Source organism: Patagioenas fasciata, chromosome 1, assembly GCF_037038585.1.
Source record: "Patagioenas fasciata isolate bPatFas1 chromosome 1, bPatFas1.hap1, whole genome shotgun sequence".
NCBI classification, from domain to species: domain Eukaryota; kingdom Metazoa; phylum Chordata; class Aves; order Columbiformes; family Columbidae; genus Patagioenas; species Patagioenas fasciata.
The window spans coordinates 126,943,828-126,965,552 of NC_092520.1; the positions used below are offsets into that span (position 1 = coordinate 126,943,828).

The following is a 21,725-nucleotide window of genomic DNA, read 5'->3' on the forward strand; positions in this document are numbered from 1 at the left end:
CCTACTAGATCTTTTCCAGTATTAGCAGCTTCTTAAGATTCACCCTCCTGCTGAACATGTTACAAACATTTTTAGAGCATTGCTCCCAAAGTAGATTAGCTCACATTTGCTTGCAATCAGCAGAAAACAAAGTGCTATCAGCTTCTAACCACTCTCGGCCCACTTACATGCCCTCAACAAATTCACTGATTGCTGTACCTCATTCCAGTTTAGTATTACCTATGGATTATTAAAATTAATCTTCCCTCCTGTTTCAGATTGTTACTACAGATAATTAAACAGACTAATACTAAAACCTCCCCACTATGATAACCCACTCACCACGTACCCTTCAGTGCAACACATTAACATGACTTCAAAAATAAGTTGTTATAGGACCAGTCAGTGTGGTATCTGTACATTCTCAATCCACAGTTACAGAGATGAACACATATTATTTTTTCATTCAGATTTTTAGGCAGACCAATCCCCAAAAGATTAAATTTTTGCTCATCCATTTTACAACTTTTGCTCTCTTTTTTTTTCAACCTACAGCTACAGGAAGAAACACACTGGAAGCAGCATCTTCCTAGTTTTTGTTCCTGAGTATTCTGCAGTTGAGTAGGATTCAAGGGTCTTAGGAAGCTACACTCTCACAGCAGCAAAGAACGAAAAAAGATACCAAGATAACAGAGCCTGTTAAGAAATACAGACTGTCTTAGCCTATGTCCAGACCTGATCTTATTCAATTATTGTGCAGGTACAATCGAGAGGCTTGCGTAAGCACGATAGAGCAGGACTACTGTGCAAGTTGGTATACTGCTTATATAGAACTTGCCTAGCATAACTCACTTAGCGTAAGTAACTAAATTTGCTGCAGACTTAGGCTGCAAACTCTGAACTTTCAGCTAGACATGTTGATCTTTTTACCTAGTTAAGCAAAGGAGGGCCCTCAGAGTCAGTTCAAGCCACAAGAAAAAGAAGCTACAATTGTCAGCAGAAGCTGCATCCCTAAAGATAACAAAGGAACAGCATGTCTAGAGATGAGAAACAGTGAGAACTTACTGATGTTTTTGGCTGTTGCTGTTTTCAGCTTTTCCGGGGCAGGTGCAAATAGCAGCCGAGAGGGAGAACAGACAGGCCAGCACCTAGACTGACATCCAGTCTGGTCAATGAGAGACAACCAACCACCCACAGAGACAAGAAACAGTCTGCCTGACAAAAATAAAGGGACCTGAAGAAAAACAGGGAGACTCCAAACTTAATATTACAATTGGCCCAAATGGGTGCATGAGAGGTGGGGAACTCAGATTGTAAAGGTAGAATTGCCCAGGGATTTCTTTGTCCAGGGTCCCTCTGGAGGCACCCAGCTCAAGCTGCTCTCTACCACTGTACCTTTAAAAAAAATTACTTAGTGGAATTTTTGGAATTCATGCCTGAGACTCTGTTTCAGGAAAGCCAGGGTGAAAAAACTTTAAGAGCACGATACCATTAACACAAAAATTCTACTGTGACTGCAGAGAAACAGGTGTCAAATAGGAAACTAGACGGTGATCTTAAATTCTAAGTACTTTAATTTCTGTCTATGCTTGAATGTTCTCAGAGATCAGAAAAAGACTTATGAAAATTTACAAAACACAAAAAAGAGAAGAGGCCCGTGATGGTTAATCCACTGCACATTTACAGGACTACTAAATCATGCTTATTTTAACTGCAAGGTGAACATTGTTCATAATCATTCTTTACCAACAATTCTCAGTTTGTCCAAGTGCTGAAAAGGCCTGAAAGCTCATGGCTATGATTTGAGATTAGTTTTCATAGCAAGGAGTCACCTGCCACATGAAACAAAAGGATGTCTACCACCAAAATCCCTTTTCAGACAGTGACAGCTACTGTCTCTGTTAACTTAGGTTTGCTGCTACAGTTCAATATTCAAAAGCAAATTAAACAATATTAGTATTTTCAGTCAGAGTGCTTCTGAATGCCTAGAGAACAAGCACTTCAATTTCCAGATGATAAGCTTGTCTGCTAGTAGCCATAGCCCCTCAGCCTTTGTTGTGTCCATTTTCCTTCCAGAAAAGCTCTTCATTACCAATTTCTTGCCTCATCCTCTCTGCCTCTATGACTCTGCATTTTCTCTGTTTCAATAAGCAATGGCAGATAAGGATGTCCCTCCTAGAAAGATAAGTGTTCACACTTCCATCAAAGAAAAACATTTCGCAGGAGGGGGGAAAGGCAAGATAGCAATAAGAACACAAAAAATACACATTGTTTTCACAACACACAGTTTAACTCTGCAAACAGTTCCTGTTCAGATGCAAAGAGGTCTGCAGAATTACAGAAGGCACAGCCAGGCAATAAAGACGAAATGTGCAACTGTATAGATCGGTTAATATGTTATACAGCCTGTTTCAATCACTGCACTCACAGCACATAGAAGAGGGACACTGTACAAAGCCAAATTGTCCAACAAGAGCAAATGTTGAACTATGTGCAAAAGATGTTTTCCACTACTGCTGCAAATCATCTGCAGCAGACTGAAAGCGCAGATTTAGCTCTCACCTCACGCATCAGACTCAATTTCCTTTTCTCCACTGAATCAGCAGCTAGTTGGTTTTGCTTCTTCCAATTTCTTTTCAGTGCTTTCTCTTGCAGTTCCAGATGTGCCAGTGCTTTGTTTTTTGATTTGTGTATTTCATGGCGACGCAGCTACATAAATGTGAAAGAAACCATTTCAAAACCAGGGGACAATCTAAAGCAAAATTTGCAGAGTAACACTACCAAGCTCTTCTTGATTTTTTTCATTAATGCACTGAATATTATTTACGTTAACTTCATAGTGGTACAAATGACAGCCTCACAAACATCCAGAACTGTAAAATGGCATAAGTACCAGCCAAATTAAAGTAGCTCAAAAGGTGAATGGGGAAAGTCTCTTAGTTTCCATTTCCCCTACACCACTGACTAAGTAATAGTTTTCTCAACTGTAAAAGGAGGAAAAAGCAAACACTACCACCTATTATATGCATACAAAAACATAACGCATTTTCCTGATTTAACGCTAAGGACAATCATCAGAGATATTTTTTCTCTTCTTCTAACAATGAAATGTATATATATTCAGTTTAAATAGAAATAAAATGTGTGAGGTGCTTGTTAAAGTGTCTGGAAGCTACCAAGCCAACCACTTACAGAATCAAGTCCCTTTCTGCTACTGTGCCCATCTGTCCTGATGAAACTGCCAAAATTTATAAGCAACAACAGCTCATGTTGCCTATTTCATCCTGGTAATTGGTGCTACCAAGGAAAGTGAAATGGAAGTCACATATTTTGTAATGAACAGGTCATTCAGTATAAAGAAGTGATGTTAAATTGTTTAAATGAAAATTAAGTACCTTCAGAATTGGAAAGAATCCTAAAATAAAGCAAGTCGTTCAGTCTTGCCAGCAGAGATGAGACTTAACTTCAACTGTTCCAGTGAGCTTTTATGTATTTATGTTTTTATGCTTTTATCACAGTATCACAGTATGTTTGGGATTGGAAGGGACCTCGAAAGATCATCCAGTCCAATCCCCCTGCTGGAGCAGGAACGCCTAGGTGAGGTCGCACAGGAAGGTGTCCAGGCGGGCTTTGAATGTCTCCAGGGAAGGAGACTCCACAACCTCCCTGGGCAGCCTGTTCCAGTGCTCTGTCACCCTCACTGAGAAGAAGTTCTTTCTCAAATTTAAGTGGAACCTCTTGTGTTCCAGCTTGATCCCATTACTCCTTGTCCTACCATTGTTTGCCACCGAGAAGAGCCTGGCTCCATCCTCATGGCACTCACCCTTTATATATTTATAAACATTAATAAGGTCACCCCTCAGTCTCCTCTTCTCCAAACTAAAGAGACCCAGCTCCCTCAGCCTTTCTTCATAAGGGAGATGCTCCACTCCCTTAATTATCTTTGTTGCCCTACACTGGACCCTCTCCAGCAGTTCCCTGTCCTTCTTGAACTGAGGGGCCCAGAACTGGACACAATATTTCAGATGGGTTCTCACCAGGGCGGAGTAGAGGGGAAGGAGGACCTCTCTCGATCTACTGACCACCCCCCTTGTAATACATCCGAGGATGCCATTGGCCTTCCTGGCCACAAGGGCACAGTGCTGGGTCACGGTCATCCTGTTGTCCACCAGGACCTCCAGGGCCCTTTCCCCTACACTGCTCTCTAATATGTAATTTCCCAACCTATACTGGAACCTGGGGTTGTTCCTGCCCAGATGCAGGACTCTACACTTTCCATTGTTAAATTTCATCAGGTTATTCCCCACCCAACTCTCCAGCCTGTCCAGGTCCTGCTGGATGGCGGCACAGCCTTCTGGCATGTCAGCCACTCGTCCCAGCTTAGTGTCATCAGCAAACTTGCTGATAGTACACTCAATTCCCTCGTTTAAATCGTTAATTAATATATTGAATAATATTGGCCCCAGTACTGACCCCTGAGGCACTCCACTAGATACTGGCCTCCAATTGGACTCCGCATTATTGACCACCACTCTGGCTTCTCTCTTTAAGCCAGTTTGCAACCCATCTCACTACTCTATTGTCTAGACCACACCTCCTCAATTTAGTTGTGAGGATGCTGTGAGAGACACTTTACTGAAATAAAAACTACTGCTACTGCTTCCCAATGGAAACAAAAAATTGAAAAACACCAACTGGTAGAGCTATGGATGCATGATATCATAAACAAAGAGCTAACACTAAAGAGCCAATATTTTCAGAAGCTTAAAAAGGGAAAATAAACACCGGTGGAAAATATCCCTATAAGTACAGTAAACACTTATGCCAGGTAAACAGTTAAATTTCCTTGCTACAGGGAAGGAACAGTGATTGCTATTACACTTACAATATCCTCAGGAGTTGCGCGGTGGACTGTCAAATCATGGACTGTGCTCTGCAAACAGGAACCAGAAAACAAATCAAAAGCCAGAACAAAGGGTGAACCAGATTTTTTTCAAGTTTCATTTAAAAAACCCTCTAAACTACAACATAATTAGCATACAATTTTACAATGATGCATTTTTAATGGCATTCTAAAGCATGCCACCCGCAGTGAGTTGGGCAATCCTCAAAAATACCCTTATCAAGACTGTACGCGCTCTCCAGCCTAAAGCGTGGGCTGCCAGAAGGGAGGCCTGTCCTCAGGCAGGGTTATATACATCTAACACCTATAGGTATCTAACCTAATACACAGCTGGGAGGCCTAACCAAGGAAGTGAGAGGCGTCATGCACACGCAACTGCCCCCCACAGCACTCCCTCCTCACACAAATCCCCACACAAATGGGGTCTCTCCAAACGTGAGCCCCACAGAGAGGGTGGTGACCTCTCGAGGCTCCCCGCGGCCGGCACGTCCGTGGGTACGGGGCTCCCCGGCCTTTCCCCAGCTAGTAACAGGCTCCAGTGTCACCCAGCTGAAGCAGCCCCACCGCCGGTCCCGCCTGGCCGCCCGCAAGCCTGAGGAGAAGCGGGAAGTGCCGCCAAGGCCAGAGCAGGCCCGGGGCCCGGCGCGGCACCCAGGAGGGGGAAGCACTTACGTCCCAGTCCCGCTTCACCGCCGAGGGCTTCCTGGGGCCTTTTCTGCCAGTGCCGCGGGGCCGAGCTCCGCGCAGCAGGGACATCGCCGGGCGCGCCGCGGGGAGAGTGCGGGAAGGGCGCCGCGGCAGAGTTTCGAGCAGGCCGCGCACACCTCCGCCCGCCGTTGCCATGGGGACAGAGTTGTTTTTTTCCCCCTCCGCCCCCCCCTTTTTTTTTTTTTTTTTTTTTTTTTTTTCTCCCCGCCCTAGTGGGAGGAGCGCAGCAACGGCTCTGTCCACCCCGCGCACCCCCAACCACCACCGCCCCCGCGGCGAATCCAGGCTCCCCCCGCCTGAAGCGGCGTCCCTGTTAACGTCTCCCTCAACCTCTCCCTTCCATCTCCGCTAGTTCGCACCTCACACCGTGTTCCCGCCGCCGGCCCCTCGCACGCGCGTGGGTGTCGCCTGTGCCTGCAGCTCTCTCTCGCGTTTTCTGTGAGGAAGCAGCTTCTAGCCTTGCCCGCCCGCGAGCAACACCTCAGGTGTGCGGAAGAGCTCCCAGCCCCACAAAGTAGGGCAGTGCCTTGGCAGATACGGCCGTGTGCGAAGGGGGCTCTCTATCCTCCACATGAGCCGGTCCTATCCATGCCACTTTTCCATGCCTTCCACCTCTCACCTTAATTTTTCCACACACTTGTTTCATTAATATCCCTCCTCACTGCAAATACCCTCCCAAGCCATCTCTAAATGTCCCTCCCAAGAAGCCTTGCAAATTTCACAGAATCACAATGTTCGGGATTGGAAGGGACCTCGAAAGGTCACATAGTCCAATACCCCCACCGGAGCAGGAACACCTCGATGAGGTTACACAGGAAGGTGTCCAGGTGGGTTTTGAATGTCTGCAGAGAAGGAGACTCCACAACTTCCCTGGGCAGCCTGTTCCAGTGCCTGTCACCCTCACTGTGAAGAAGTTTCTTCTCACATTTAAGTGGAACCTCCTGTGTTCCAGTTTATACACATTGCCTCTTGTCCTATCGTTGGTTGTCACCGAGAAGAGCCTGGCTCCATCCTCATGACACTCACCCTTTACATATTTATAAACATGAATGAGGTCACCCCTCAGTCTCCTCCAAGCTAAAGAGACCCAGGTCCCTCAGCCTTTCCTCATATGGGAGATGCTCCACTCCCTTCATCATCTTCGTTTCCCTGCGCTGGACTCTCTCCAGCAGTTCCCTGTCCTTCTTGAACTGAGGGCCCCAGAACTGGACACAATATTCCAGATGTGGTCTCACCAGGGCAGAGTAGAGGGGAAGGAGAACCTCTCTTGACCTATTTCCCAATGTGATAATGTATTTCAGACCCTATTACAGGTCATTAAGAGCAGAATGTCACATAAACTGTTAAATAAGGTGACACCAAATCATAGGGTGGCCCTTGAGTGTGTTTTAACAAACATCTCACTAGCAGTGCCAATGAAGAAGGTGCACCTCCCTACCCACCAAGAATTTCCAGCTTCCACAAAGCAACTGGTTGTTCTTCAATGAGTCATTTAGCTTGCACACGAGTGCAATGTATTTTCTCTAGATTTGTCCCACAAATATGCCACAGATCCTCCACTTCCCCATCACATATGTGGCGACAAGATGTGAATTACTCTGAAGGGTTAGAGTTAACATTACGCTCACAGTGTGAGCTTAATATTTTGTCTCTTGGAGGTAGAAAGTGAAGACATAGGGTTTATCAGCCTTTCATTCAAAACTGCTTCCTTTCTTAGAAAAATCTGCTTTCACCAAGATTTCCTGGTGCTTAAGGTCATCATCAATCTAATTCTGGCTTTACCAACATCATTATAAAAAGATTTGTGGAAGGTGCAAATGGTAATGGTTGATGTGCTGAGGGAAGGGATTGCATTGCATGTGATACAAAAACAAGATTGAAATTACGAAGGAAGAAAGAAAGTGACAGAAATACTATGAGCAATTGCCTTCACTGAATTGCTGCAAATGCAAGTGAGTTCTTTTTATACTGGAGGCTGCGCCATATGCAACCTGAAACTGAACATCAGAGTTCAGCCTGTGGTAAAACCAATCCTTGATCCTAGGCACGTCTGCAAGTCAATGCACTGGATTCATTACTCTCTGTTTATTTGAAAATTTGGAACCCAAAAGCTTAAATTAAGGGTGCATCTGGAATTCTGTCCTAATGTAGCTTTAAGTTGTCTTGAAGAACAAGATCTATTGAAGAAGAAAGTGGTACAGGCACAATTAGATGAACATATAATTCACTTTGAAAGCTCTTAAACCTCTCTGGTATTATTAATTACAATCAAATTTAAATGTTAAATATCTAATACAAGTAAATATAATACAAGCCAGAGATACTTCTCATTCCACCAGCCTATTCTCAAACATTTCAGCCACCTATAAGAAAATGGGGAGCATGTCCTATCACGCATCTTAAAAGCCTGTGCACATTTCAGTTCTTGTCGTTCTTCACACTGCATTTACTGCAGAGTCTGAAAATGTTGCGTTATCTCTGCAGAAGCCAGAAGAGCATCTACAGCATCTGTTTACTTGCAGTGGAGCTTACATAAGATGGAGACTAGATATTCAAATAGCAGTGATTTAAAACCGTAAGGTTTCCAACCAGTTTGATTTGTCACACATTTATACTCTTTCCACTTTCAGGCTAGTATGATTTGGGGAATTCTTTTATAATTAAGACCTTTTCTCTATCCTGGATGTTTTTGCAGCACTAGTTACCAGGAGAAATGTCATTTCTTTACTATGCTTTTTTCCCCAAGAGCAAGGAGTATTTCTACTTTTTTGCTATAGCAAAAAACCCCACCAAAACGCAAACCCACACTCTTGCGAGCCTCTGGTTCATCACAGTTCCTCCTTTCCCTGAGACACTCACAACCCTGGGCTTTGCTTATACCAGAAAAAGGGGCCATGTTATGAAACGTGCCCCACAGGCAGACAGAGGAAAGGGTCCTGAGAGCACCATCCCACTTCCTGGAGGTCTGGCACCCTGGGCTCACTGCCCACCTAGCCATGCCTTCTCCCTGGTGACCCTGGAGGCAGGGCTGACCTGCCTCTTCCCATGGGAGCTGCATTTCAGCTGAGGCTCCAGTGCTTGGCCCTGCCTGAGCTACAGCTACAGCTGTGTGACAGCCATGCCTGTATCATAGAATCACAGAATCATTTTGGTTGGAAAAGACCCTCAAGATCATTGAGTCCAACCATTAACCTAGCACTGTCACTAAACTATGACACTAAGAACCTCATCTACGTGTCTTTTAAACACTTCCAGGAATGGTGACTCCACCACTTCCCTGGGCAGCCTGTTCCAATGACTGACAACCCTTTCTGCGAAAATTTTTTTCCTAATATCCAATCTAAACCTCCCCTGGCACAACATGAGGCCATTTCCTCTCACCCTATCACTTGCTACTTGGGAGAAGAGACCAACATCCATCCATACTACAACCTCCTTTCAGGTAGTTGTAGAGAGTGACAAGGTCTCCCCTCAGCCTCCTTTTCTCCAGGCTAAACAGCCCTGGTTCCCTCAGCTGCTCCTCATCAGACTTGTGCTCCAGACCCCTCACCAGCTTCATTGCCCTTCTCTGAATCTCTCCAGCATCTCAATGTCTTTCTTGTAGTGAGGGGCCCAAAACTGAACACAGGATTCAAGGTGCAGCCTCACCAGTGCCGGGTACAGGGGGACAATCCCATTGACCTGGACCTGCTGGCCAACTTCCTGGCCAGACCTCAGACCTGCCTCACTGCTATGGACTTTCCTGCTGATCACAGGGCTGTGTCCATCCCCAGTTGCTATCACTGGATCTGACTCACTAACTTACATGAGGCTTGACCTCAGGCCTATCCCATTGCCATGGAGTTACCATTTGGACTCTCTGTTGGCCCCATCTGCCATCTCCAGATCTGCCTTGCTCACCTTGCTCAGATCCCATGGGCTGGGGCCCTGGACAGTGAGGTCCCTACTCTGCTGGCCATGTTACACCACTTGGCTCCCTGTCCCTTAGGAAGCAGCTGGCCCTCACTGTCCCCAGAGGCCGAAGTACTGTGACGTGCAGGAACACCAGACCAGTTCCGCTACTCCAGACCCATAGTTGTCTGGATCAGCATCTTGTCTCTTACAGGTACTAGCTCCTTCCTCCAAAATACATGCTGCTATTCAAGAGCAAGATCCAGGTGGAAGTGAAAAGGGAAAACAAGCTACCCATCTTTATCAAAGAGGCTGAGTGAACAGTGATAAATCAGCCAACCACCATTTGTTATCTGGAAAGATAATGAAAAAAGATGTTCAACAATCAGTGTGCAAGCAACTAAATAACAATAAGAGAAGCAGTAGTGAGAATGAGAAGCAGTAGTGTGCATTTGTCCAGAACAAATCACGTCAAAGTAACCTAATTTATTTCTTTGCCAAGATAACTCACTTAGTAGGTGCTGAAAGGAACAGATGAAACTTATTTTGACTTCAGTAGGGCTTTTGACATCGCCTTGAACACCACTTTCATAAAGACAAATAGGTCTCAGATTATATTAACATGAGTGCACGATTGAAAAGCAATTTCCAAACTGTAGCAGCAGATATTTTCCTGTTCATAGGAAGGTATATCAAATTAAGAGATCTAATCTGTCTGCTAGGATTGATTATGTTAATTAGTGACTTGAATGGTGGAATTGACCTTTGACTTCAAACCTCAGCAAAAACCACTGAGTTGGGCAGTACCGCACTTTGGAGGCAAGGATTTGAACAAAGGTTTAACATTGCTAAATCACAGAAATAATAAGATGAAATTCAACAAAGACAAGAACAAGGTATTACACTTTGAAAAGAAATTTGAATTCTTAAATTCAAAATGAAGAAAAAATGTAGTCTTTGGTAAGGTACCAAAACATACATCCACTCAGGGCAAAGCTCTTAAATACTTTTAAGAACTGCATAATTCTGCATTGGAAAGTATGGACTATATGAAGAGCCACTTCTTTGTTAGGAAGGCAACATGACCAGGGAGGAGCAATGCACTGACACCACGCTGATTCCCTGATTTGAAATATGTACTACACCAAGTGACACAAAAACTATTGGTATCTGCCAGAGCTACCTTGGTTTGCAGAATACTGGCCTTGTGCCATCTGACACACTGTTCTGAGCAACCTGTCCCTGACGTGCTTTTGCTTTGCCATACCTACTCCTGTTGCCTGAAGCCTCTCCTCTGTGGGAGAAGATGTGCTCTCCACTCTCCTCCCTCCAGCATGTGCTCAGGACTGACCTGTGGGTCTGCCATGGGCAGTGCATGAGAAGGGAGTTGTACGGTTCAGGAGCCCTGGGCTCTACAGAGGGGAGGCCACAAGTCTTTCAGTGCCCCCACTACTTGAAAGTCTCCCAGGACAGGTCATGCTGTGTACCAGTAGGGAGCGAGACAGAGTCACAAGAGCTCAGAAGTGACATCAAACAGGTGTCCTGGTCTGCACAGCATGATACTCCAAGCTGAAAGGCACACTCTTTGTGCTGGAGTGTCCATCTTCCAGCAGATCTCAAGTGAGGAGTTTCTGCCCTTCATGCCTCTTCTTGGGACTCTGACAAAAGGCAGAGTGACTTCAACAGCAGCCTGCCTTGAGGCAGACATGGAAATCACTCACAATTGTCTTTATTTTTCTCCTGGCAGAGATCACACAAAAGCCTGAAGATCAAAATGACAGCATAATGCATGCTGACTCGTTTTGCTGAGCTTCGCAACTTTTCCTCCAAAGACAACGGGTGACCCCCAGGAAATCTCACCCAAATTTTGAAAACAAAGCCCACAATTCAGAAAGCTTCTGTGGCCAGATGCGCCACAGTTGGAGAGAGCGAGCTGGCTTTGTGAAACTGCAGCTCCTACAGGTTCATCCTCAGTCTCAAAAACCTTTCAGGTTGCTTTATAGTAATGCTCTGTCTTAAAAGTGCATCCTTCCACCATGGCATCTGACACATTTCCCAGATGTGTTTTAAACAGAAGAACATAGGAGGGGTCAGCCATGAGAGAGAGACACCTGGCCCTTTCACAGACTAATAGTATTGCTCTCACCTTGCTGAAAAGGTTGAGAATGTCACTAGCAGTTCCATGAACGACTCAAAGAACATAAGATCCACCAAGCCATGCTTGGATTAACGAAATGACGTTTTGCTGCAGCCCTTTGCATCTTTGGACTGAACTAAAAGACAAGGGCATCGATACCAAAGTTACAAGTAGCCAAAAAAGAAAACGTTTGGGATGGCCTTATGCAAGATGCATTGCAGGTGCAGGCTGCTGCTCAAGCAAGAGAGCAGAGCCTGGGGTGAGGACGCCCCTGGCTCAGTGGGCCAGGGCTGTTGAAGTCCTGCAGATGCCGTCCCCATGTGTCTGACGATGTCGGCGGGCCCCTAAAGCCCACAGCACAGCTACCCAAGGGGAAAAGCTCCCTGACAACCGTCTGCCAAGGCCGCCTCAGATTTTGGGGCCGGGCACAGGGAGAAGACCCTCCTCCCCGGGGCCGGCCGGCTCGCTGGCCTCCCTTCCCCTCCCCGCCGGCCGGCGGAGGGTCCTTCTCGGGGGAAAGTTGCTCGGCGCCCCCTGATCGAGGGGTGGGGGGTGTCCGAGGCTGCCTCCTCGCCTCCCCCAGCGCCCGTGCGTGTCGCCGAGCTGTTTATTTAAATTGCAAATAAAGCGCTTCGGCACCCGCCCTGCTGGGGAGAGACGGTCCGGGTGCCGCACCGGGCGGCCGGAGGGTGTGAGTGAGGCTGCCCCGCGGGACCAGCAGCGGCAGGGACGAACCCATGGCCGGGGGGGTGGCCCCAGCTCCAGGGGCTTTGCTCTGCGCCCTGCTCTGGGCGGCAGCGGTGGCGAGCGGCCCCGGGGGCAGCCCCGCACCCGGCGCCTTCGGCCGCGTCTACCGAGGCGCCGTGAACATCAGCGCGGAGCGAGTCTACGCCTTCGCCTACAGCAGCGAGCCCGGGCAGGTAGGAGCGTCCTCCTGAGCACCGGCTTCCCCGCCGGGGAAACGCACCGTGCCGCCCTCACCCTCCCTCCGCCGGTGCGGCCGGGAAGGCGGTGGCGCCGCTGCGGCTCCGGCGCTGCGCGGGAGCGGGCCGGGCTCTCCCTCCGCGCCCGCGGTCCCGCCCGCATCCTCCCGCCGCTGCGGGGGCCGGGGGCCGCCGTGCACCTGCGGGCTCCTCTCGCCTTCCTGCGGGTTTTCCCGGCACGGCCAGGGCACCCCGGGGCTGTGGGGAGAGAGGGTGGCGGCATCCCAGGGGGCGCGGGATGGGCAGTTTGGTGCACCCCCTCGGACGGGGGTTTGGTATCCAGCTCTTCTAGCAGCGAAATAGGTTTAAAGTCTAGAATGGAATTTTAGGACCTTAGTACTAGCTAAGGAAAAAAAAAAAGGTGTGTGTGGGGTGGTTTACATTTAATAAGCCTTTTAAAAATACCATTTTCCACTCTTGAGTGCTTCAGTAGTATCAGGGTGCTCTCCCCTGAGAGCTAGGGAGGTGAGACAGGGCTACACAGGTGAGGTGTGATGTGAGGAGGCTGTGGGGCAGCACTGCTAAAGCCATGGCTGTTTCATGGGGGAAGGAAATCTGTCATTTATGTATGCCTAGCTATTGCAGGTTTTTCCCCTTCCCCCTTTTTAATGTGTTTATCTCAAATAGCTAAGTGGTACCTTGGAAACTCTGCCCCCGTTGTTTGGATTGGGTGTTAATTGCTGGGTAAGATGTTCTGATGTACCAAAAGACGGTGAACCGGACAAATGAATCTTCCCTCCTGTCTTCAGTTGTAGAGGAAGAGAAAAAAAGGAAAACATCACTTTTTACGCACCATATTTCCAGAGCTTCAATATGAAGAGAGTTGGTAAAGAACATGATAAAAGGTGGGGGAAAACAGGGGAGGTGGCGTTAATCATCCCTTGCTCTGCTTTACTCTGGAACTCTGAAAGATCTAGACCTTTTAAGACTGGTCTGTCTTCTATTGTGTGTGTTACTGTGTAATAAAATGCACCTGGTATTTATGGGGCAGGAGTTGTGTGTTGGGGCTGTGATGCAATGGAGCACAGCATTATTTAACTGTTGGGTGTCACCATTGAACCCAAGAGGTCAAAAGTGTGCTTTGCGCATGAGCCTCCTTTTAGAAACTGGTGCTGATAGTGTAAGTTAGGCTGCTTCAGGTATTGGGTATTATAATGAGGGCCTGTTGGCAGACCAAATGTTGTTTGGGGCTTGCTGGGCTGGCTAGCAGAGACAGCATGCATACTGACTTCAGTTAAAATGAATCTAGTTCCTTCAATTTAATGTGCTCTTTGAAGCCATGTATTTTGCTGGACACCTTCCACAAAAACGTTTTCTCTCCTGGAGAACTAAGGTGATGGTGAAGTGGGAGGAGGCAGGGAAGGGAGTACATGGCTTTTAGGAGGTGTTTATGGATGCGTCTTCTGCTCAATGGCTACTTTCAGTCACTAGGCCATTCCCATGGCCATGAAAAGCCAGCCAGCTCAGATCACTGCTGCATTTAAACAGAAACTTTAGCGGACTAATCTGCATGCTTCTCTGTGCTGGAATGTGAAATCTCTGCATAGATACTGAGATTTTCAAAAGCGTATCTAGAGAAGAGAAACTTGAGGTTTGAGGCTTAATATTTTTTTAATGCAGAACTCTCCAGGCACTGCCATGAACATGCTTAAAGAGGCCATACAACCAGCTTGTGCGGTGAAAACTGATTTGGAAGAGAAAAAAACCACTTAAATAAAGATAAACTGTTCTAGGAGGCTTTCTGATGAGGGGCGCCCCAAACAGGCCCTAAGGATAAAGAAGGTTCCAGGGAGACTTTATTGTGGCCTTATAAGAAAGATGGAGAGATGCTTTTTACCAAGGCCTGGAGTGACAGGACAAGGGGCAACAGTTTTAAGGAGAAAGAGGGTAGATTTCGGTTGGACATAGAAATTCTTTTTACAATGGGGGTGGTGAGACACTGGAACAGGTTGCCTAGAGTAGTCGTGGATGCCCTGTCCTTGGAAACGTTCAAAGTCAGGTTGGATGAGGCTTTGAGCAACCTGATCTATTGGAAGATATCCCTGCTTATGGCAAGAAGGTTGGACTAGATTATCTCTAAAGGTCCCTTCTGACCCAAACCATTCTACAATTCCTCACTGAGAAGCCCTACAGATGGTATTCCTGAGGGAAACCAGCAGAAGCCTTCAAGGTGGTGTCTGGCCTAATCAAGGCAACTGGCTGCAGGTGTGTGTAGCCCTTCCCCAGCTGTGGCTCTGAAGTGATGAGAGGCAAAAATGTCTGGGTCTCTTCTGGGCAGAGCTAGAGGCTGATTTGTCCTGGTGGCCTTGCGTCTCTCTGGTGATGCGGATTGCTTGAAGTTTAGAAGCTTGGTAGTGGAAACCTCGACTTTGATCTGGGACCATGCTCTTGTGGGGGCAGGTTTTTCTTGTGCAAGAGTCATGAACATACTTAGGGGCATGCTGTCTTCTGGGTAGTTGTGGCACCTTCTGAAGGAACACAAGTCCTGCAAAAACTAGGTGTGCTAGTCCTTGGCTTTCAGTGCAGTCTTTAGCCCTGAACTCTTAGTGAGTGGAGTGTCAGCCAGTGTTTGCCAGTTGCCTGCCACTGACAGGCTCTCTGCTATTCCTGGTCCTTTCAGTCTCCTCCTGTCTCTATGCTGATGGCAGGTCAGCCAGAAGCCTCTGATACCTTGAGGCAGATACCACATGGATCATTAACATTAGTTATAGGAAATTTAATTTAATAAAAAGAGTATTTTCCATGTGGAAGGGCTGCAGTGGGTGAGTGTAATTGCTTTCCCTCTGAAGCAAAGCCAGATCAGGAGTGGTCTGGCTCTGAAACAGCGTTTTGTTTTCCTGATGCTGTGGGTTCTGCTCTTTTCCCTTCTCTGCTGCTCTCTCACATGAGAGCAGGCTGACAAAGCAAGGGACAACTTGGAGCCAAGGACAAGGCACAAGGATTGGCTTGTGACCCATGAGTCCCCTGCAAATGCTGTGGTTACTCACGTCTGTGGCTACCAGGGCACATCTGAAAATGCAGTTGAATGGAGCTGTGCTTGAATGATGGATGAGAGAAGGGAGAGAATAAGACTGCTACTTCTGTCTGGTTCTTTAGAGACATCATCTTTTGGAAAGACTCCTGTTTATCTCAAAGGATGTTCTTCATCCACATAGTCTTCCTTAACTCCCTGGGAAACAGGTATACATGCGTGAGGGCAGGAGAAAAGCAAGTCCTGTGAGATTGCTGATGAGCAGATGTATACAAGGTGAAGAAAGTCCAACCTGGGGCTCTGGAGCAGGGCTACTTTGAGACTGGCAAGTCACTTCCCTTTTGTGCAGCTCCTTGGTGTGTAAAATTAAAATAAGGGTACTTAAATCCTGACCAAGTCACCTAGCTGAAACTCTTACACATGTGTACGTTGCCAGGTGTCTTCTCTGTGTGTGTGAGAAAAACCCTCCTTTGTGCTGTGCAGAAATACTTCACCTTGTTCCTTGAAGCAGGAGAGCTGTCAGGCTTTTCTGTACTTGGCAACTAGGATTCAGGCCTTAGTTTCTGAAGTGGAGCTGTTAAACTAAAGCACAGCTACCTCTTCTGCAAGGGGCTTCTGGAGTTGACCTGTGAGCAGATGGAAGTGACAAACTCCTCCTCATGGTGGAAAGTCTTCATCTGTTATGGAGTCGTGTTATTGCTTTTCTGGTTCCCTTTTCCTGCTCCTAGCTGCACTTTTAAATCTTCCCCTCTGCACAAGTGTTTGTTTAATGTTTAACTGTCAGTGTAAAAAATACAGTAATAAAAGCAGGTGTTGCACCTGTCACTGCACACCCATGCTCTAACAGCAAAGGCAGGTGTCCACTATTAGAAGTCTGGTAAACAATTAATTGGGCAAACAGGATTATTTTATTTTAGGAGTGTTTAAGTTGGAGGCATCCAGGATGAGGAAAAAAATGACCACACTCATGAGCATCTCCAGTTCCACATATTCAACATGTCCTTACTTGGTAGGGAGGATGGAAGGAGAACTGGTTTGCTGGAGCTGCCTGTGCAGTGTGTTCCTACCCAGAAGACTGAATGAGAGTTGCAAAATATTTCTGCTGGATTTACAATTGACTAGAGAAGGTTTTATGTGACAAGTGAGAGAATCTGCTTAATTCCATGATTGCAATAATACAGAGCCTTCCAAAAAGAAACAAAAGGGTGCGTGGGAGTATTGAGAGAGTTCAGAGTGGATGACTCTCTTCACCAGTGCAAGCTCTGGCAGTTGCTAATGGTTAATTTGCTGAAAAACAAATGCTACTAGTACTGTGCTTGTGTATATTTCCTGTACAAAGTCCTGAGTAGTGCAAGAGAGTATCATGAGGAAGAAGACTGTTGAGGACAACAAAAGTTCTCTTCCTAATCAGAGCTCAGCTCAGCTGAATGTCAGATTTGGAGGGTAGATGGACTATATTTGGAAAACCAAGTTATCTCTCAGGAGACAAAGTTTTCAGCTTTCCATTTGTAGGCAAAGCTGCTGCAATCCAGACACAGCTCTTCAATGTTCATACAGTGCATCTTTGTTGTGATGAGCCTGAAAGCTGAGCAGTGGGCTGCACCTATTTTAGGAGAAAGAGTGGGTGATATTTTCCACCTCCTCTTCCTCCCTTGCCAGGACTAGCAACAGAGCCCCAATCTTGGTTCCCATATGGCCCAGCCTTACTGTAAGCTCTGATTGGCAGTAGATTAAGCTTTGGCTTCTCTGCTGAGCAGTTTTGCCATGTGAGGATGTGTAGCCCTGGAGAGACTGTTTCCTATGTGGAGTCTATCTGAGGGGGAATCAGTAAAAAATTATCCTCAGCGAATGAGTGAGGCTGTGTACCACCATGGAGGCTTGCTAACATCATTATCCTTCCTTCTTTCATGATTGCACATGGGAAAAAGTTGGCTGACCTAAAGGAAGAGGGGAAATTACACTTGCAAGAAGAACAGAAATCTTTCAATTAGATGCCTTAAGCCAGGGGTGTCCAACTCGTTTTCACCAGGGGCCACATCAGCCTCGTGGTTGCCTTCAAAGGGCCAAATGCAATTAACTACTCCTACATTTATACAGTCCTAAAATTACGTTCGGGCCCCTAGTGAAAATGAATTGGACACATCTGCTTTAAACTTTGTGACCATCTAGTAGAGAACAGTTGCCTTTACGAGCCCAAAGAGTGTGATGCATTTGTGTTCCTCTGTCCCTGAGTGAATGGGTCTCCTGTAGGCTGGCTGTGGATGACAGTTGCACTTGCTTTGCTCTAGGCAAGGAGCCAGAACTGGAATTCACCCATACATTCCTCTGGGATTGTGTGGTGAGTCACTTGCTCAGACCAAAGCCATCTGTTGTAGCTGCAGGGAAACTCCTTGATCCACTATACAGGGCAACCTGGTTTAATAAGTGGCAGTGATCAAACCTGTGATTACTGTTTCTCTGCTGTTTCACATGCGAATATAGGTCTCACTGCAGCAGCACCCACATCTGCTATGACAGCTCTAGGAGGAAATTTTTCGTCTCTTGCTTCTGAGCTGGTTTGGGGCTTCATGTGTAGGACTCTTCAGGCTGGAACTAAACTACCTCCAAGTGTTTCCTTGCTGTCCTGCACATCGTCTTCATACTGTAAATCTTGGCTCCAGCTCAAGTTTCAGCCCACAGCTATACCATGCATGCAGTAAAACTTCAGTCTCCTGTTTGGAGATGGAGCTATAATGAGGAGAACAAGGTAGGTTCTGTATTTCCTTAATGCTGAGTGGAAACCCACCATTTTAGCCACAAAGATGCAGGTAAAAAATAAGTAAATTGGGGAGACTACAAGTGTTTGAAGGTCTGTAGAGCTCCTGTTATTGTAGGATCTCCAGGGCCTGAACCCTGTTGCTTTGTGGTTGCTGGCTCTAGTCTGTTTACCACAGGACACTGAAAGGGCCTCAATACACCATTTCTGAAGCCTAATATTAATGCCTTGTGAGGCAGAAATGTAGGCAGAAAAATGTAGGGAAGTTATAGTATATGATGTCTGAAGCCAAGCAAGGTTCAACAGAATCCCTTTGGAATAACTTTTGTAAATGTAGTTTCTCTCTTTTAAAGAAAACAACCAACTCCAGGAAGTGACAGCGTAGGCAGCGTAGAGGACACTGAAGAGAGACTGAGAGAGCTGGGTCTGTTCAGCCTGGAGAAGAGAAGGCTGAGAGGGGATCTCATCAATGTTTATAAATATCTCAAGGGTGGATGTCAAGACAATGGGACCAGACTCCTTTCAGTGGTGCCCAGCAATAGGATGAGGGGCAATAGGCACAGACTGAAGAACAGGAAGTTCCATCTGAATATGAGGAGAAACTTCCTTACTCTGAGGGTGCCAGATCCCTGGAACAGGCTGCCCAGAGAAGTTGTGGAGTCTCCTTCTCTGGAGACATTCAGGACCCGCCTGGACACATTCCTGTGTGATCTGCTCTGGGTGAACCTGCTTTAGCAGGTGGGTTGGACTACATGATCTCCAGAGGTCCCTTCCAACCCCAACCATTCTGTGATTCTGTGACACAGTACCTGGAATGCTCTTGCTGCTTCTCAGTGGGGTCTCTTGGCCACTCCTCACCCTGCCCAGAGTCACACCCAAAGCTCTTGCTTACAGGACAAACCAAAAATAAACTGTGAGAGAAATGACATGGGGATCCACTAAAAACATGCGCTTGACTGTTGTATTCTGCAGCAGAAAATATAATTTTGAAGGCTTTGGCTCTGGCAAAGACTGGATGTTCTCAGTGAAAGGAATGGTGTGGGAGGTGGCTTTGCTTTGAGTTGGGGATGGGATCATGTGTCTGCCTGAGATTCCTTCATACTTTGGCTTTCTGAGATTTTGTTTGTTGTGGGTTTCCCTACCTAAGTAGCAAAAGAGAGTACACCTTGAAGCAGGCTATCAGTTTGCAGGCTTTAGGAAAAAAGCTTGAGAGGTCTGCTCTGGTTTCTTGCAGGGTGGCCTGCAGACTTCAGATGGGGACTTCGGTGCTGGCAAGCATTTTGTTTTTCTTTCTAATGTGTAAGCTAATGCTGTCAAGCCTGATAACTTGTCATTGAACTAAAGAATCTGATTTGAATTTGGATGTTGTTCTAAATCTTAAAATTACTCTCTTCTTGTTGGGCTGTCCTGTTGTTTAAAATCAAAACTGATCAGGTTTAGTTGTTCCCCTGCAACCCCTTTCCCACCTCCCCAAAATGTTTAGATTGAAAGAGAAGAAATGTTCTGAATAACAGTAACTTAATCAAAATGTATCTCCTCAGTTTGAACTCTTTCCAAGAACAGTGCAGCAATTTATAATACAAACATTTACATTGTAAGTGGAGGCTGAAGTGTCCTTAAATAACTTGTGCAGGAGTTGTTGGGTAGGAAGGTATACTTTTCCTATACAGACCTCATCTGCTATTTCAGGGGATATTCAGGGAATGAAAGTGCAGTCTGTAAAAGCTGCAGTGCAAGGGTGTGCCATCTGCTCAGTTTTAGAATATAATTTAGTATGTTTGCATAAGCAAACATTATTTCCTGCTGTGAATACTTACAGAAACACAGAGCATTTCAGAAACAGCCTTCCTTACATTCTTTATGCTGATGTTTTCTTTTGGGCATAGAGATAGCTACTTCGGTGTGGTTTCATACAAATGAACAATGTTAAAAAAAAAAGCAAGAACACATTCAGGATACGTAATTCAGTCCACATCTGAAGTGTTACTGAGGTGAAGAACTTGGTAGCCAAGAAATAATCAGATATTTGTTGTGTGACAGTAATCCCGAGTTATTCCCATGAGCTTGGGGTGGCAGCAAATTTGAAAGGTCATAAACCCTTCTGTTTCAAGGGTTGCCCTAGCCCAGAGTTCCAGCTGCTGTGGGTTAGGAAGAGTGTAGTTTGTTCCTTAACTGGCTGTTTAAAAAAGGATTTATTTGTTTGCTTTTAGTGTCTTCCTGAAGCTTGAGGGTGGTCAAAACCAGGTACCTATTTCATCCAGTATGGCAACTCCTAGTTTTTCTTTCTGGCTGTCCTAGAGACTCTCTAGTGACATTGGTTAGAGGACAAAATTTCAAAAAGGAACAAGATAAATATTAACATGCTTTGCATTTGTCTTACTTCCATTTATGCTACACAGACACTGTTGCAAACAAGTGACCTCACGGGACTGTCCATAGCAGAGTCTAAGTCCACACAGCATATTTACACAAAGGTGAACTTTTAAAGGAAAAATATTAATCCTGGAACAATTACGTTAATGTGACTGAGACTGTGCTTGACATACCCAGAGTGTGTAATTTAGTTTATGATGCTTTGGATATTTAATACTCCTGGCAGGATTGTTGGAAGAAAACTGTGGACCGTAGTTATTTGACAGACTCCTTCTGGCAATCAAGACTTATTGACATTAGAGCACAGAGACAGAGAAAGGCTGAAAGAGATTGCTCCTCTGGGCTCTTGCCTTTTTTATTGTCTGACAGGAGTGATGCTCATTTCATGAGAGGGCAGGAAAGAGGTTCTGTAACACTTGTCACTCTGTTTAACCATTTTCCTTCAGGGTCCCGGCTTCCCCCTGTTGTGTTGGCAGTGGGAAGTGCAACTGAGTTTGTCATTGACTGACATGTGCTTCATTCAATGAATTGCTCTAGCCCATCCAGCTGAACCTTCCTTAACTTAATTTCAGGGTTTATATAAAAATGAAGCGCCTCTTCCTTGTGCAGCAGCAGACAGCAGCAATTTGGTGGCTTTTGTAGACGTCTCCTGCACTGAGGCCTTCCATTGTAACTAGGAGCCTGTGTGTTTGCTGGCTGGATGTGTTCCCTGCCCACAGGTTTGGCTTGGTGCCTCATCAGGCCCATGACCAAGTGCTGTTGCAACGTGGATTGATAATCCTCATCGGTCTCACAAGGAGTGGCTTGTGTGTGGGTGTGGTGGAGAACGTCGCGAAGCCCTGGTGTGATTCGAAGGTTTTGCTTAGCATGAGATGGTGGAAAGGAATCCATAGTAATGATCTTTAAAACCTTTGCTTGCAGCAGAAACTGTTGTTGCAGCCTCCTGCTTGCCCGTAAATTCGCATCCCCACAGTCTTTAGTTGATGTGTAATCTCTGTGAGAAATGCAGACCTAATAATCAGTCC

At 46.1% G+C, this 21,725-nt stretch overlaps 2 protein-coding genes across 13 annotated transcripts in view; one reads left to right on the top strand and one right to left on the bottom strand.

The window, feature by feature from the left end:
• Positions 1 to 5,733, bottom strand: part of SPICE1 (spindle and centriole associated protein 1) — a 30,653-nt gene extending 24,920 nt beyond the window's left edge. For 4 of the 9 annotated variants that reach the window (XR_011741208.1, XM_071814186.1, XM_065851946.2 and 1 more), the window contains exons 1-3: positions 5,555 to 5,733; positions 4,865 to 4,912; positions 2,542 to 2,688 (exon numbers count right to left, since the gene is read on the bottom strand). Coding sequence is in view for 4 of the 9 variants with exons in the window: in XM_071814186.1 (XP_071670287.1) it covers positions 2,542 to 2,688; positions 4,865 to 4,912; positions 5,555 to 5,725 (366 nt within the window). In the remaining 5 variants the exon portion in view is untranslated. Of the gene's footprint in view, positions 1 to 1,044; positions 1,128 to 2,541; positions 2,689 to 4,864; positions 4,913 to 5,554 lie in introns of those variants that run through there. The other 5 variants (XM_071814181.1, XM_071814197.1, XM_071814205.1 and 2 more) reach the window with 5 other exon arrangements.
• A 6,339-nt stretch (positions 5,734 to 12,072) lies between these two features.
• Positions 12,073 to 21,725, top strand: part of SIDT1 (SID1 transmembrane family member 1) — a 45,821-nt gene continuing 36,168 nt past the window's right edge. For 2 of the 4 annotated variants that reach the window (XM_071814244.1, XM_071814248.1), the window contains exon 1: positions 12,073 to 12,538. In XM_071814244.1, coding sequence (XP_071670345.1) covers positions 12,356 to 12,538 — 183 coding nt within the window. In that variant the 5' untranslated portion in view covers positions 12,073 to 12,355. The remainder of the gene's footprint in view (positions 12,539 to 21,725) is intronic. The other 2 variants (XM_065851891.2, XM_065851899.2) reach the window with 1 other exon arrangement.